Source organism: Phragmites australis, chromosome 12, assembly GCF_958298935.1.
Source record: "Phragmites australis chromosome 12, lpPhrAust1.1, whole genome shotgun sequence".
NCBI classification, from domain to species: Eukaryota; Viridiplantae; Streptophyta; class Magnoliopsida; order Poales; family Poaceae; genus Phragmites; species Phragmites australis.
Genome location: NC_084932.1, coordinates 30,230,246 through 30,248,227, shown reverse-complemented (window position 1 = coordinate 30,248,227; position 17,982 = coordinate 30,230,246). Strand labels below are relative to the sequence as shown.

General features: G+C 45.2%; 2 protein-coding genes and 2 pseudogenes across 2 annotated transcripts; all 4 read left to right on the top strand.

Moving 5' to 3' along the window:
• Positions 1–5,036: 5,036 nt before the first annotated feature.
• Positions 5,037–6,556, top strand: LOC133887070 (noroxomaritidine/norcraugsodine reductase-like). Its single transcript, XM_062326980.1, has 3 exons — positions 5,037–5,200; positions 5,328–5,862; positions 6,226–6,556. The coding sequence occupies exons 1-3, from the start codon at positions 5,115–5,117 to the stop codon at positions 6,391–6,393; spliced, it is 789 nt and encodes a 262-aa protein (XP_062182964.1). The 5' UTR covers positions 5,037–5,114; the 3' UTR covers positions 6,394–6,556.
• A 2,859-nt stretch (positions 6,557–9,415) lies between these two features.
• On the top strand, positions 9,416–10,480 carry LOC133886509 (noroxomaritidine/norcraugsodine reductase-like; annotated as a pseudogene).
• A 3,954-nt stretch (positions 10,481–14,434) lies between these two features.
• On the top strand, positions 14,435–15,822 carry LOC133886508 (noroxomaritidine/norcraugsodine reductase-like; annotated as a pseudogene).
• A 901-nt stretch (positions 15,823–16,723) lies between these two features.
• Positions 16,724–17,719, top strand: LOC133887264 (CASP-like protein 1U3). The gene is made up of 2 exons (XM_062327205.1): positions 16,724–17,044; positions 17,154–17,719. Exons 1-2 carry the CDS (start codon positions 16,857–16,859, stop codon positions 17,569–17,571), a joined length of 606 nt encoding a protein of 201 aa, XP_062183189.1. The 5' UTR covers positions 16,724–16,856; the 3' UTR covers positions 17,572–17,719.
• Positions 17,720–17,982: the final 263 nt, after the last annotated feature.

Genomic DNA, 17,982 nt, shown 5'->3' with positions numbered 1-17,982 from the left:
AGAACAAGATAAAAGTTCATGTGGATTGGGAACAAAACTGAATCACTGAACACACGCCATGGTCTATTGGCGCAGGGAATTGATCGGTGGAAACGCCTATTCCGTGAGTGGCTACTGAATCACTGACACACGCCGTGGTCTGCTTCTAGCAGCAAGCAACAGTCCGCACCACTTGAGCCAGCAAAAATTCCTCCTTCCGCTCCACCTTCCGATCCCGCTGCCGCCGTCGCGGGGTTCGGCGGCGAGGAAGGAGTGCAGTCTGTTTGGGCTGTAGGAGCATTGGGCCCATCTGGCTACCAAACAATGGGCCGTAGGAGCACTGGGCCCATCTATATTTACGTACAGATTAGCTATTTATGTCATACGAAGCCTAATATATGGAACCATAACAAAGAAATGAATATATAGAGATATTTTCCTAAAAGTCTAAGTGAACATAAGCTGAACCCCTTCTTTCCAATAGCAGGAATATCACTGAATTTTTATTCTGAATGTGCCATGAAGGCTCATCTTGTATAACAGCACTACCAAAGTCTTGATCATCTTCAAGCAAGTTGTTTGAAAAATTCCCTTGTTGTTCAGAACCCGATCATGTACTACTGGACTCCCTGGATTGCGCTGTGGTGTTGTCATGAGTCCACTTGTGCAGACACATGTGCTGCAAGAACGAAATCTCTATGAAACATCCAATCAGAGATAGAAAAAAAAATCTAGACTGAATCTCATGCAGTAAATCACAGCAACTTCTTTGCCTTCTGATCTTTACTCGGGTCACGCTAACGAAATCCCCAACTATAACCAAGCACAGCAGTCTCGTAAATTGACCACGAGAATGCATCTCTCTACAAACGAGTAGAATATGTGCGGATCTCTCGAGACGAACCAAGCTACGAACTTACAAGGTAAATGTTGTACTAGCCTGGCGTCTCTTGTTACCTTACATCCGGGAACGTCAACATCCTCTCTTACGTAGGATTTAGTTTTATAAAAGATTATCTTTTCTGTGATGATATGTATCTATTTTTTTTCTTCAACCTAGTCATTAGATTATGAAATGGATATCATGTATAGAGTGTTATGAGGTTTTTTGGATCGAGTATTATAGAATTTGCTTCTACGACTACCACTCTTCCCACACCCTGTCTCAAATCTCACACTCCGTTACCCTCCCCCGTTCTGAACCCGTCACCACCGCCATCGCAGGGTTCACCGGTGGTGGTGGACGTGCTCGGTGACAAACGTTTATTTTTATAAGTTTTGAAATAGATGTATATTTCTGTTATTTTAAAATTAAAAAATATATATATATAAAAAAATTCTATAAACAGTATCAATTTGCTGCTTCATACGTGGGTCGTGCAGCCAAATTTTGGGCCGAATGCCGCAAACCGACAGACAACTCTTTCTAAACTGTATTTTTTCTTCAGAAATAAATATTTCTGGACTTTGACTCAAACGGAGAATCGGAAATACGCAAAGAGCCAAAGAAGCCACTTAGACACGTAGCATCTTCGACATGGTTTGACTTTAAATTGCTGTTTAATTTTTTTTGGTAACATCGATCTCCATGTGACTACCACAAATCCAAGCTGGTTAATGAAGAAGATTTGCGTATCTACACCCATCTGTACACCCACTCGTACGAATCTCCTAACAGGATTAATATACGGGAAGGTATATCCCGGTCTCTCAGATTAGTATCATAGGCTTATGGTTAATCATGTTCATGGGAGTGGACTATACTAGCTAGCAGAGCCACCTCACAAGGCCAATGTCCAGATAAATATTGATCGATACATATACAGATGTATTTATTCATTTCTTGCAAATTTAAGATGAATGCACCCAAAGATAATGACGGCCTGCCAAATCTCCCTGCCATGTTCCTCTCATGTAGTTCCTTTTTGTTTATATACGAGTCTTCTTGCCGACATATACGTTTCAACATCTGATATATATGCATGCATTTGTTGCTCAGATAATTGACTATATATGCAGCCCAAGAGTATATAAATACATGATTCATTATTTCATATACCTTGACACTGGCAGATCAACGGCCGGCTTAAGTCAATGGTATATTAGGTTTTTTAATTCTTTCTAGCATCTGGCTCCCTGGTCAGATGCAACTTATGAGTATCTCGAAATGAAAGAAAAATAAGATATGGACGGCACTCAGATTGTTTCTTTTTTATGCAAAAGGTAGTTAATGATGTAGTAGAGGACGACATATATATTTGAGTTACGGGGGAAAAACATGTATAATTGAGTTTTTGGCTCAAATGTCGTTCTCCCTAACACATAAAGACCCACATATATATAAACATAAAATATGCTCTCGCGAAACAATTGGTATTATAAAAAATAGCATAAGTAAATAAAGAAGAATAATGAAGTAAATAACTAAGATACGTCAACATCTAGCAGCTTACCGAATGTGTACGGTATATAGCCTTTTCTAATATAGTTCTTCAAAGAATGTCATGCCTCATTTGGAATGAGAAAATAATTTTTTTCGATTCCCGTGAGAATTGAAATGTTTCCACTGAAATTCCTGAAGAATTCACACGACGTTCCAAAGAGCTCTTAGTTTCTACCTGATACTGTGCAGCTCTACTGAATGGCTAATCAGTTTGTCAACAAAGCTAAACCCTCATTATATATATATAGTTTTGTTAGAGACCTCTATTCGTAGCTTCAAAGTCAAATTTTCGTGGGCTGTAAAAGTCAAAACTTAAGTAATATTTGACCGAACTAGCTTCATTTCTCAGATATCCAACAGATTTGCCATATTCTGAAGGGATCGGATCTCGTAAATTATGTGTCCGCCAAACATTTGAAGTAATAATGACATATCTCGGTTCAATTAATTATTCATTCTTTAAGTGAGGGATAATAGTTTAATACAGCCATATCAAGACTTACAACCAATCCTCGATATTCATAGTGAAAAATCTACACAAACTATTGTCAGGTAATAAATGAGGTGTATATAAGTGTTGGACCACGTAGAAAAAACAAAAATTACCTAAGAGAAAATATATATCTTTATTTGATAATAAGAAATTAAAGGAAATCGAATCCAAAATTAGAGAGGTGAGGGTGTACACCAAGTATTTCTTAATATGTCTATGATTTGAATTAAAATTTCGTGTATACCTTGCTTTATTTGTTGTTTCCCACATGCAGGTTCCATGCCTACCTTTGTATACTTGGGTTATTATGCGTTACATATATGCAAAATGTTGACATTACAACTTCTCAACGCACGACAAAATTAAGTCAACTCATGCATCTGTGGTCAGAGGCAATGTATTGCCCCTCTTGAAATTAAATAAACAGCAGTCAAATTGGATGACAGATAGAAAATCAAACTACTAAATATATATAAATATTTTTTAACAGTAGGACTCATTTCCACAGCCTTAACTCTTTTAGAGGCAGGGTCGAGCGAGACCGCTCTGTGCGTCTCCGCTCCGTGCATGTCATTGCGAGTGTTCGGACTCGAATACGGGCTGACTCGAGCGCTCGCGTCGTGGGAGCACCGTCCTTACCAACCGGGCTAGCGCCCGGATGCCAAACTACTCAATATATGTAACTCTAATTAAGTACTATAATGGGTTTGTTGCATGTTGGAGTAAAACTCTTGATCAGTTGATTTGGTAAGTGTTAAGGAAAATGATAAAACTTATAAAATAACAAAAGGAGAAAATATGCATGCAAGTAAATTTAAAATTGTGTCAAAACATAATTAAATTTGTATGCAAGCTAAAATTTAAAATGTGTCGCAACATGAAGAGCCTCTTTATCGATGTACCGGCCTTTTTGTCGTTCGTATGTGTAGAGAAGCAGGCCTCCAAAATGATCCTAAAAATACCCTTGAATCCTGGATGTCTTGTAGTGTTTGTCTTGGAATGGAAATTTATAATTCTTTTGTTCTATGCGGTCATCTTTTAGTAATTTGGCACTCCTTGGCTCCAGGTCAGCAAATTTAGACAATTAGACACGTATGCATGATAGTTGAACAGTACTGGCCTGAGTACTTTGTTATTGCTGGTAGCTACACATGTGTTTTACACACATAGAATCAATTTAGAATATAACAATCCAAAGAAGTCAAAAACCCGACCGTCCGTAGCAACGCTGCGAGGAGTATCAAGATTGTGACCTATTTATGAGGAGATGAAAATAATTCTCACATAGTATATTGGTATAAAAATAGTATGATCGAGGCGACCTATGTGGTAGACGACGGTGGAGGCGACGTGTGGGTGACGGTGCACTCTCTCCAGAAAGCCGGCGTTATAAGCGAAGTACGGGAGGCATCACACCCTTTGGAAAAACCTGACGCAGAAGGCGACATGCGGGAGACGGTGCACCATCTGAAGAAACCCGGCAATGAATGTATGGAAGACAAATATTAAACTTCTGTATGGAAGGCAAATAATAGGAGATTGAATATATTTTTAGAATATATAGAAGGCAAATAATATGTGATTGAATATATCTTTGTAATGTATGGACGACAAATAATATGAGATTTAATATATTTTTGAAATATATGGAAGACAAATATTGGTAGTCTAGGTATGAAATTAAGGTAAATAATAGGAAATCAATTGTATTTTTAGAAGGAGAAACGAGATCCAACTTTGCACGTGTTGCACGTGGATTATCTGATTAATTTTGGTAGACGGTGGATATCGATTGAATCTATCAGAACTCATATATTATATTATATTATATATATATATATGTGTATGTATATGTTGTGTTCATTGCTATGTCGTTCTGGCTGGTCGCTTCGAAGAAACCAGCAGTCGTTGGGCGGCCGGTAGCCGTCTTCTTGTGCTCCGTATCTGTCCAAATCCGGCCGTCCATCAGACGAACAAATAGGTCTAAAATTAATTAATTCATCGTCATCTCCCAGCTTAGCTAGTGCGGTAGTGCATGCACATTTCAATGGAGGTGCTATCTGGTCAGATCACTATAAATACACAGATACATGGATGTGGAGTAGCATCTCATCGGTCTCATTGTAGTATATATATACATCGATCGATCCATTTCTGATCAGTAATATATACATATATACAAGTAGAGAAGCAGAGAAAATGGTGGGTGCAGGCAGGAGCAGGGAGGAGCGGTGGAGCCTCACCGGCGCCACGGCGCTCGTCACCGGCGGCAGCAAAGGCATCGGGTACGTATAAACTAGTATACTTTCTCCGGTCATAAATACATATATAGTTTTGAAAAATATATGTACGAGTGCACGTATAACAACATGCATGCATGCGCCGTTAACGCGTTGGTCATATGCCATGCAGGCACGCGATCGTGGAGGAGCTGGCGGGGTTCGGCGCGCGAGTGCACACGTGCGCCCGCAACGCGGCGGAGCTGGAGGCGTGCCGTCGGCGGTGGGCGGAGAAGGGGCTGCAGGTCACCGTCTCCGTCTGCGACGTCTCCCTGCGCGCCGATCGCGAGGACCTCATGGCCACGGTCAAGGCCACCTTCGGCGGCAGACTCGACATCCTCGTAAACAACGCGGGGCAGTCGCTGTTCAAGGCGGCGGCGGATTGCACAGGCGAGGACTACGCGCGGCTGATGGCGACCAACCTGGAGTCGTGCTTCCACCTCAGCCAGCTCGCGCACCCGCTCCTCCTCGCCAGCGGCGGAGGCGGCAGCGTGGTCCACGTCTCCTCCATCGCCGGCTTCATCGGGCTCCCGGCGCTCGCCGTGTACTCCATGTCCAAAGGCGCTATGAACCAGCTCACTAGGAGCCTCGCCGCCGAGTGGGCCCGCGACGGCATCCGCGTCAACTGCGTCGCGCCGGGGGGCATCAAGACTGACATTAGCAACGACGTAAGCTTACCTAACCTAAATCATCAGCTGCCAAAGTGGCGGATTCAGAATTAAAAATTACGGGGTCAACTTCTTCTTCCTCCTCTCCTCTTTTTTTTTTTTCTCTTCCTCCTCCTCCTCCTTCTATTCTTCTGTTCTTCTTCATTTTCTATGCCCAAAAATTGTAGGGGGCTTGAGGGGATTTCAAGCGTTATCGGGAGGTAGGGGCCCCAGCTTCCCCTGGGATCCGCCCATGGTTTTTCTTCATAGATTAATCGATTCTCGTCAACTGATCATCATATATCTCACTAGCTAGAATTCTAGTTACATGATTAGTATAAGCTCACAATTAAACTAATCCCGATTAATTGACGGATTGAGCAGAAGACGATAGACCCGGAGCTGGTGAAGAACGAGATGGCGCGGCTGCCGATGGGGAGGATCGGCGAGCCGGAGGAGGTGGCGTCCATGGTGGCCTTCCTCTGCATGCCGGCGGCGTCCTACATGACCGGCCAGGTCATCTGTGTCGACGGCGGCCGCACCATAACTTAGCTAGCATACACCTGTCACAACGATCTGTTGTGCACTTGCGTGCATTGTGCTCATGATTTCTGATTTCGGTTTGTAATTACACTTCCGTTGAATCCATCCTGTAATATCTCTTTTCTCTACTGTTAATGTATTGCTCACTCGAGTGTTTTCTGAAAAGATTTCACTCAGATTTTCGTCCACTCGATCTATATCCAATGGCTCATGGTTCTCCCTCACATCGAAACATTTTCCACAAATCTCCGATGACCCTGAACAGTCTTGTGTTTCCGGTGTTGGAGAAGACGAACAATGGATCGATGAACTAATGCACACGTGGCATGTCCAACAATTCAACAAAGTGTCAGTCACCGATCGTTTTGACATGCTGGGAAGCGTATACGGTCGCGTGTGTGTCTCTCTGGTTGATCAACGACCATCTTAAGTCAATGATGCATTAGGTTTTTCTTTCTGGCATCTCTTCTTGGTCAGAAGATGCAACTTATGAGTATCTCAAACTGAAAAGAAAACGAAGATATGGACGACATTCAGATTGTTTAATTTTTTTTATTTTTGTATGCAAGGTAGTTGGTGATGTAGTAGAGAAGACATATATATTTAAGTTACAGCAAAAATATGTATAATTGAGTTTTTCGCTCAAATGTCATTCCCCCCACAAAAGATCCATCTACATATAAACATAAAAGATGCTCCCGTGAGAAAAAAATGGTGAGACCAAGCTACAAACTCATCCACAAACCTAGAAAGTAAAACTAGTAGATGGATTCATTGCATATGTTTGTTTTGCCAAACTATAGTGGCGTTGTGTAGATTAACGGTTGTTATACAAATAGAGGCAATAAATTTTAATTATAAACATTATATGTAAACTTTTTATTTTTCAAATAAAAACACATAATATTATAATATCTAGGAGCACAATTACGGGGCATTTTCATCTAGTTCATTAAAAATAGCATAAGTAAATATACAAGACTACTGAAGTAAATGATTAATAAGGTACGTCGACCTCTAGCAACTTATCAAATGTACGGGTTATAGCTTTGTCTCTAATAGAGTTATTCTTCAAGAATGTTAGGCCCCAATTGGAATGAGATCGGTTTTTTCCTATTCCCGTGAGAATCAAACTGCTTTCTCTAAAATATCTGTAGAATTCACATGTTCCAACAAACTCTTAGTTTTTTTTTAACTTGTGTATCTAATAGTCCGATACTATAGATGTACAGCTCTACACCGGGGCTTCATCTGTGAATGACTAGATCAGAAGTTTGTAAACCTAAAACCTCACAAAATGTATATTTTAGAGTTTTACTAGCTACCTCTATTCATAGTTTCAAAGTCAAAATTATGAAATTGAACTCAATATTGCGTCCATATTTAGTGGGCTGTAAAAGTCAGAAAACTTTAGTAGTATTTGACTGAATAGCTTCATTTATCAGATCTCGACCAGATTTGCCATGTTCTGAAAGGATCTCGTTATTATGTGCCCCAAACATTTGAAGTGCCCATGCTGAAAATCTCTCGGTTCAATAAATTATGGACAGTTTAGAAATTCTCTCAGTTCAATTAATTATTCCATTTGTTTAGTGCGGGGGTAATAGTATAGTACAGTCGTATGACCAAGACTTATAACCAAAATATCAATAATCACAGTGAAAAATCCACACAAACTATTATCAGGTAAATGAGTTACCGGTGTTGGCCCATGCTGAAAAACAAAAAAAAAAATCTAGTTAGGAGAAACTATATATCTTTAATTGACAAAAAGAAGTATAGGCACTCAAATCCAAATCATAGAGGTGAGGGTGTACGCTTTGGGCGGCCATACCACGGTTGATGTACTCATAGTATTGCCGTCTTACAATGTCTATTTTGCTTTATTTATTGTTTGCCACATGCATGTTCTGTGCTTACCTTTGTATACTCACACTATAAGATATTCAATGATTACCGATAGTTATTTACGGAGTGACCAACAATTTTAGTGCTCTTTAGTATTTTTGTCGAGTGGCCGACAGTTTTTCTAGTATCATTTGTATCTTTCCCAACAGTTTTAGCTAAGTACCAACAAATAAATAATCCCCAACAAACTCATTACCCACTTTTAGCTGGTTAACTATATATACTACAAACCGTTGGCCACTTGTAAAGAAACTGGAAAATTTTGTTAGTCTTTAGTGTTAGGCGTGATTATATGTACATATATAGTATCTGATCGACTATCAACAACTCGAGTGATATATTAGACAAAATTAAGTCAACTCAGGCATCTGTAGCCAAAGGCAATGTGTATTGCGCCTTTGAAATTAAATAAACGTTAGTCAAATTGGATGACAGAGAAAATCAAACTACCATTTAATATATAGAACTGGACTAATATATGGGTGCCATTAGTACCTCTTGATTAATTACTTGAGTCTATTATCATAGAGGGTAAAAAATATTCTCTTTTGGGAAATCAACTGGTAAAAAAGTGTTGACCAGTGATTTAAGTAAACGTTCAAGAAAATCTTAAAAATTATAAAAAAGAAAAAGAAAAGAAAAACTTGTATGGAAGTTAAAAATGAAAAATCGTGCCACAAGAGAAATTTTGTGCGCAAGTTAAAATTTTAAATTGTATCGCAACATGAAGGGTACTTCAATTGATCAATGTATCGGCCTTTCTGTTGCGTATATATGTATATCCATATGAATGCTAGTATTTCGTCTCGCAATGGAGAATTATTATTTTAATTAAACCGTGGAGACTTTAGATTGTTAATTGCGTACCCATTCGACATATGATCATAGCGACCATCACTTATTTTATTAATTTGAGCACTCGTTGTATCCTTGCTCAGTTCAGCGAATTGAGACAATTGAAAACGTATGATAGTTCAGAGTCACTATTATAGAATATTAGATATGTAGTATCCTTCTCAGTATCGTTTTAACAGAAATTGTTACTGTAAGTGCATTAGTGTCGGTCCTTAAAATCCCGCATACGTACAATAATCAAAGAGTTAAGAATCGATATTGATAGTGACTATCGGTGCTGATAGGGTTCGGCGCGCGAGTGCACACGTGCGCCCGCAACGCGGCGAAGCTGGAGGCGTGCCGTCGGCGGTGGGCGGAGAAGGGGCTGCAGCCTGCAGGTCACCGTCTCCGTCTGCGATGTCTCCCTGCGCGCCGATCGCAAGGACCTCATTGCCACCGTCAAGGCCACCTTCGGCGGCAAACTCGGCATCCTTGTAAACAACGCGGGGCAGTCGCTGTTCAAGGCGGCGGCGGATTGCACAGACGAGGACTACGCGCGGCTGATGGCGACCAACCTGGAGTCGTGCTTCCACCTCAGCCAGCTCGCGCACCCGCTCCTCCTCGCCAGCGGCGGAGGCGGCAGCGTGGTCCACGTCTCCTCCATCGCCGGCTTCATCGGGCTCCTGGCGCTCGCCGTGTACTCCATGTCCAAAGGAGCTATGAACCAGCTCACTAGGAGCCTCGCCGCCGAGTGGGCCCGCGACGGCATCCGCGTCAACTGCGTTGCGCCGGGGGGCGTCAAGACTGACATTAGCAACGACGTAAGCTTACCTAACCTAAATAATCAGCTGCCAAAGTGGCGGATTCAGAATTAAAAATTAAGGGGTCAACTTCTTCTTCCTCCTCTCCTCTTCTTTTTTTTTTTCTCTTCCTCCTCCTCCTCCTTCTTCTATTCTTCTGTTCTTCTTCATTTTCTATGCCCAAAAATTGTAGGGGGCTTGAGGGGATTTCAAGCGTTATCGGGAGGTAGGGGGCCCCAGCTTCCCCTGGGATCCGCCCATGGTTTTTCTTCATAGATTAATCGATTCTCGTCAACTGATCATCATCTCACTAGCTAGAATTCTTGTTACATGATTAGTATAAGCTCACAATTAAACTAATCCCGATTAATTGATGGATTGAGCAGAAGACGATAGACCCGGAGCTGGTGAAGAACGGGATGGCGCGGCTGCCGATGGGGAGGATCGGCGAGCCGGAGGAGGTGGCGTCCATGGTGGCCTTCCTCTGCATGCCGGCGGCGTCCTACATGACCGGCCAGGTCATCTGTGTCGACGGCGGCCGCACCATAACTTAGCTAGCATAAACCTGCCACAACGATCATGAATGTATGCGTACGTGAGACCAGCTACAGGGGCGTATATACATCTGTTGTGCACCTGCGTGCATTGTGCTCAGGATTTCTGATTTCAGTTTGTAATTACACTTCCGTTGAATCCATCCTGTAATCTCTTTTTCTCTACTGTTAATGTATGGATCACTCGAGTGTTTTCTGAAAAGATTTCACTCAGATTTTCGTCCACTCGATCTATATCCAATGGCTCATGGTTCTCCCTCACATCGCAACATTTTCCACAAATCTCCGATGACCCTGAACAGTCTTGTGTTTCCGGTGTTGGAGAGGACGAACACCGGAAACAATGGATCGGTGAGCTAATGCACACGTGGCATGTCCAACAATTCAACAAATTAACTGTCACTCACCGATCGTTTTGACAAACAGGGAAGCGTGTTCGTACGCGTGTGTGTCTCTGGTGGATCAACGGCCGGTTTAAGTCAATGATGCATTAGGTTTTTCTTTCTGGCATCTCTTCTTGGTCAGATGATGCAACTTATGAGTATCTCAAAATGAAAAGAAATGGAAGATATGGACGACACTAAGATTATTTTTTCTTTTTTATGCAAGGTAGTTGGTGAAGTAGTAGAGAAGACATATTTGAGTTACCGCAAAAAAAGTATAATTGAGTTTTTCACTCAAATGTCATTCCCCTTTGTGTGCGTCTAGGCTCCGCCTGTCTAGGTCGGAATGTTGACTAGCTTCTGGAGCCTACAGGCTTCAGACTATCTACGGAGTCCTAAGCCTTTGGAGGGTTGGGGATTTCCGGAGGGCACTAACTCCGAGAGACCTTGGTGAGGCGGTTGAGCCCCCCACCCCACCACAGAAAGATCAGCAGAAAGGGGGCCCATCAGCCATCATCCGCCTGCTATGAAGTCCTAGGTCCCAATTGTATAGTGACAACTTGTATCTCAACCCTTTCCATAGGGGTATTCATGTACACTTGCTCTCTATAAGGCACTATATATACAGACCATAGGTACACGGTGAAAGGGAACCTTAGTCTAAAAAATTATTCATGGTGTTATGTTCCTTTGCACTTCTCCTCCAAGCTTGAGCCATTCATGTGGGTTGGCTCTTGTCGCACTTTATCCGTGAAAGACATATTTTCTTTCATCAGCAGCTGTCGCTATCAGTGGGGATGATGTACGTGTAGAAGCACTAGAAGAGGTAGGATACCACCAAAGAACAAAACCACCAAGGTGGCTGGTTCCACGGCCACGCTGTGCGAAAATCCACATGGCAACCGTGACCAAGTGCGTGCTACACCGACGCCGGCCCCATAGCTAGGCGTAACGAGGGTCCTGTGGCCACCACCGACCCGACCCCGACCTTGGCTATGGCTGACGCCAGGGGGCCCGTCATTCCAGAGGCCCTTTAGCAGCAGCACAACGAGTACCCTGTTGTGTCCCTAGGGGCTGCAACTGAGACTACTGCTGTGCACACCGTGACGCCCGACCAGCAAGCGCACGTGGTGGCCCTTCTGGCTCAGCTGGAGGAACTGCAAGTGGCCTTGTGCGCCGCACAGCAACCCGTGGATATGACCGTTGCTGCTTCCGTGACGACAAACGCTTTGCTGACTCAGACTCCAGGGCCGACGAGGGCTTTGGCATCGCGGCTCATCGTCCCTGAGCACCGCCAATGGTCAATCTACAAGCAGTAGGTCCTCGGGCTAGTTAGCGTGAGGTTCCGCTCGTAGACCTCGACTCTCCCCTCCAGGTTGACCTATAGGTCATGCCCTTCCCGAATGGGTTTTGGACCCCAAAGCTGCCTAAATCTAAGAGTGATTCGAACCTGGATGAGTTCATTCGCGCATACATCATCGCCATCGAGGCCAACAGAGGTGGATATGCCACTATGGCCAAGTGTTTCCTTCTCGCTTTGGAGGGGCAGCCCTCCGATGGTTCTGGACGCTGGAGCTCGGGACCATTTACACTTGGGCCCAGCTCCAAGACGCCTACTGCTACAACGTCCAGGGCACCTTTTATCGAGCCAGTGACCTTTGGGAGCCTATTCGCCAACAGGCAACAGCTGAGTGAAACCCTCTGGGAGTACTTCTGGATGTTTTCCCAAACCAAGGCACATATAAGTGGCATCTCAGAGTCATCGGTCATCAACGTGGCTACCTAGGGTCTGGCCTCCGAGCCCCTCTTCGATCGATTGCATCGTCGCCTAATACACTCGATGAGCACCCTCATGTGCAAGTTCGAGGGGTACACACGAGTGGAGGAGAAGCGGCTCTGTCGGGGGGTGTATGTTACCACGACCCCCAGCATCGAGCCCGAGAAGCCAATCTCGCAAGTGGGGTCCTCACACCCCCACCACCTCCATCAGCAAAAAGGGGCCCTGAGAACGTCGGCGCCAGCAACAACAGCATCGCGGCATCCAAAACATTGAAAATGCGCGGGGGGATCCGAACCTACCCTGTTCCAGGGGGCATGACCAAGGACGCTCCGAGTCCTTTCTCGAGCGGCAGCGCACCCCTGGCCAATAGCCAGAAGAAGGATACTGGTGCACACTGCATTGGGCTAGCGTGCCCACAATATCAAAGATTGCCGCACCCTCGTAACATTCCAAGAGGAATACCTCGCGATAGGCTCGATAACGAACGACCCGGCATACATAGGCCAGCAGCGGCCAGCTAGGTGGATCACCTGGCCCTGCAGAACACTCCTCAGCTAGCTCTGCTGCCTCCGCCTCCGTCGCTAATGGTGCAGCGCATCGACGATGGGGGTCGTGCTCGGCATGTGGTCCTAGCCATAATAGATTCGACTGCTCCTTGAAGAGGCAACGATGAGACTACACGCAGCGGGTCCACCATGTTGGTGCAACCAGCATCCACCACCAAGCCCCTGTATGGCCGAAGCCCCTGTGGCCTTCACATACGATGATGTTGTGGGAGTGAACTTCCCTCACACCGATGCTCTAGTCATCATGGCCAACATTGCCAAAGTCGAAGTCCGGAGGGTGCTGATCGACGGAGGTAGTTCCGCAGATATTCTCTTCATATATGCCTTCGACCAGCTCTGCACCCCACAAAGCCGGCTCTCTCCAGCTCAGAGGCCCCTTCAGGGGTTCAATGGGCCTCCCTTGACGCCCTGGGCTAGATAGAGCTTCGAGTCACCTTCGGCGAAGGATCTGCCATGTGGACCGAGATGGTCACCTTCGACATTGTGGGCGTGCCCTATGCATACAACATCATCCTAGGGCGGGGAACCTTGAACAAATTTTGGGGGCCTTTCACCACAATTACCTCTGCATGAAGATGCCTTGACCCTATAGGCTGATCTCCATCCACGGTGATCAAAACCTGGCTAGGCGCTCGAGTATGGGTACCCTGCCCTGCTCAACAGTCGCCACATGCATAATGTAGCTGAAGGACCCCTCGAAGATCCCTCTCAGGCGTGCCTCGAGCATTGTGGCCCTCCAAAGCCACAACCAAAGGGGGGTGTCAAGCATGTCATGTTAGGTATGGGGAACCCCGAACAGGCTTTTCAGATCGGGCAGACCTCACTCAGGGGCGGGAAGCCCCGCTCACGGCCATCCTAAGGGCCAACTTCGATGTCTTCGCATGGTCTCTGCAGGACCTCTCCAGAGTCGACCGCCACATCACCGAGCACATCCTCCGAGTCAACCCATAGGCCCGACCCGTACGCCAGGGGTTCCACAAGCTATCCATAGAGCGGGCAGAGGCCGCGAAGGAGGAAGTCCAGAAACTGCCGGAGGTCAGTATCATCCGAGAGGTTATCCACTCGGAGTGGCAATCAAACCTCGTTCTGGTCAAGAACCCTAACGGAAAATGACGCATGTGCATCGACTTCAAAATGTTCAATTGCTCCAAGTCTGTATATATATACATACGGACGTGTACCAGGGGCAGCAGTGCAGCACAATTAATACCCAAATTGCATGGAGATGACGGCAGGTGGCGGGAGGAGCATAGAAGAGAGGTGGAGCCTGGCCGGCGTGACAGCGCTCGTCACCGGCAGCAGCAAAGGGATCGGGCACACGATCGTGGAGGAGCTGGCCGGGTTCGGCGCACGTGTGCACACATGCTCCTGCACCGCGGTGGAGCTGGAGGAGTGCCACCGGCGGTGGGTGGAGAAGGGGCTCGCCGTCGGCATCTCCGTCTGCGACGTCTCTGTGCACGCTGACCGCGAGGACCTCATGGCCGCGGTCAAGGAGACCTTCGCTGGCAAGCTCGACATCCTGGTAAGCATCAACCTGCCACACCTAACAAGGCTCTCTCTACTCTCTAGCAAGAATAATCTCAAAGCTAACTCAATTGCATGAACAATATATATGCGTGACAGAACGTGCACAAGTGAACAACGCAGGACAACTATTGATCAAGCCGTGACGGAGTGTGCGGCAAGGACTATGCATATCTCATGGCAACCAATCTGGAGTCGATTTTCCATGTCAGCACCGCCTCCGTCGCCGGAGGGGGCAGCATCATCAATATCTCCACCACAAGCTATCTGGGGTGCCAGGGCTCACCCTCTACTACACCGCTAAAGGTAGTACTCCCTCTAGTCCGAAATAAATATCGTTTTGATATCGATACGGTTCCTAAATTACAATTTTAATTACAATTTTTTTAATATATTGATAAAATATAGCAACAATATATTATTATGAAAGTAATTTTATAAAAATACATTTTTAAGTATCTAAACTCAATACTAAAAAGTAATTTATAGCTAAAATTTAAAGCAGTTAAATGCAAACAAACTAAAATGACACTTATTTTGAATGGGAGGAAGTATGTGTGTACATGCTAGATTTTTTTGCATCCCATAAAAGATTGAAAATTTTGAATTTTGAAATGAATTTAGTATATTCTTTTTCTCAAATAAAAATATTTGCAGGAGGAATGAACCAGCTGACAAGGAGCCTGGCTTCCGAGTGGGCCGGCGACAAGGATCGTGCGAACTGCGTCACTTCAGGCGTCGTCACGACGGACATGGTGAACCAATCCGAGCCGGAGGCCGTGGAGCGGGAGCTTTCGCGCATCCCGATGCGGCGGAGCGGCGAGCCGGCGGAGGTCGCGTCCGTGGTGTCGTTCCTCTGCATGCCGGCGGCCTCCTACGTCACCGGCCAAGTCGTCTGCATCGACGGCGGTCGGACCATATGCGCATGAGCTGAGCAGCTAATTATTTACCGGCGAATAAGAATCAACGTGACCGATGATTTTACAGTGTTTATACTTATTCACTTGATGGCATTATTATATGTTGTGATTTTAGCTCAAGAAAAAAATGTCATACAAGTGAGTGTCCTGGAAGCAATGTGCCCAAACAGAAAAAGGAAATCAACACTTACTGGGCCAAAATTAGTGTGGGCTAATTTGCTAAAAAAAAAAATACTGGGCCGTAGTGAGTGTTTATATGCACGATCAGCATCAGCATTCAAATTTGCTCAAAAAAATCAAACACATCCAAATCCTCCGAGGCTCCGTTTGGTTCTTGAAAATGAATTGGTTTTCTGAAATTGGAGAACTAATTCCATTTCCTGTGAAATTGAAATTATACTGTGATATCGATTATGTTATTTGGTTGAAACCTGTATTTGCTTGATGGAATCCAGATCCAATACAATTCCTGGACCTATTTGCATCTGTCTTTCTTGGAATTGTCCGCTTCCTCCATTGAACACAATATAGTCAGTGCTCCATCATGCAGATCTTTCTGTGTGATGGATACGAACAGTGCTGGGCTTGACCCATTATATGCATGGTCAGCAAGCATTCAAATTTGCTCAAAAAAATCAAACACATCCAAATCCTCTAAAGAAAATGTCTTTATAAGAATATTCTCTCTAAATAAAACCGAAAATTTGACACAATGAGAACATACCTAACTACTACAAATTAACCATGGCCTATGCTCAAAAAAAATTAACCATGGCCTCTGTAATCATTGCTCATATATACTCTCAACTAAAGATAACAACAATTGGTTTGGCACAAAAACAATGTGATTAAGTGAGTAAACTAGTGCTCAATCATCAAGATTGTGTGTAACTACTAGAAAGAAGGGAGATTAGATGCTAATTCAATACTCATTATATAATAAGAAACACAAATAAGTGAGATTAGTTGACGCGTGACACATCCTCCAATCACACCCTCATTTGACCCCCTCTTCTTCATCAACTTCTGTGTTGTCACCAAACGTGTATGTGTGTATAAATACACACACATGTAGGCGCTCATGGCGCCACAACTTGACCGCAAATCAATACATCCAGCTCTTCTTCCAAACTCGCAATAATCCTTAGTTTTTTCCCCTCTTCTTTTGACTTTCTTGTTAGTTTGGTTTGTGTACGATCGATCATGTGTAACGAGGAGAAGAAGGAGTCGTCCATGGGCGCGAATGCCGTCAGCATCGCCGCCGGCATCGCCGGCATGGGGCTGGCGGTGGCGTCGGCGGCGCTCATGGCCACGGCGAGCCAGTGCACCGTCTACGCCGCCTACGGCGCGCGCCCGCGCACCGTCACGTACAGCGACTACCCCGCCTTCGTGTACGTACAAAGACTCTCTCTCTCTCTCTCTCGGCGCCGTACATACGTGTAGTCGTGTATTCGTACGTGACTGAACGTACCTTGTACGTATCTGATGCTTGCTTTGCAGCTACCTGGTGGTGGCGAACGCCATTGCGGCGTTCCTGGAGGCGATCGCCGTGTTCCTGAGCGTGTGGAAGAAGGGCAAGGACAAGAGGGCGCGGGTGCTCATGCCGCTGCTCGGCGCCGCCGTGCCGGCGCTGCTCTACTCGGCGACCGGCGCGGGGTTCGCTGCCGGCAACTACATGTCCTACTGCTCGGCCTACGGCAAGTGCATCAGCGTCTGCTCCGGCGCCGGCGGCAGCAACTTCTGCAGCCAGGTGCACCTGTCCGTCTACCTCTCGCTGGCCGCGGCCGTCGCCGTGTCCATCGCCGAGGTGGTCAGGAGCGTGCCGCTGTCGATGTCCCTCGGCGGCGGGTCGGACTCGGACTCGAGCTCCAGCTCGGACTCCGGCCATTGTGGCCATGGATGCCATAGCAAGCATTAGGTTTCTTTTTTGTTTTGAAAATTAAGAATATTAATTATATTAGCTGGTGTGATTTAATTTACCATTCCGAATTAATGCCCGCTTGGTGGCCCATTTGTATGCAAATCATCATGGAAATCTTGTTGGAATATTGCATTGTTGCTATCTTGGTTTCTTTTCCCAGTTTCGTTGACACAAAACTTTGCGCGCGGAAATGCCTCTAAGAGGTCCCTATTCTTGCTTTTGCCACCAATTTTGTTCTTCATATTTCTGTTTTTTTTAAAAAAAAAATTGCGAGTAGAAGGAGGAGACGATCGAAAGGGAGAGACATCCTCTGCGACAATTTGAAGAAGGAAAGGGTCAAACTCGAGTTGCCTAGATCATCACTAGTCGTAGTGCTAGCCAATTGACCGCAGTAGGCTTCTCATATTT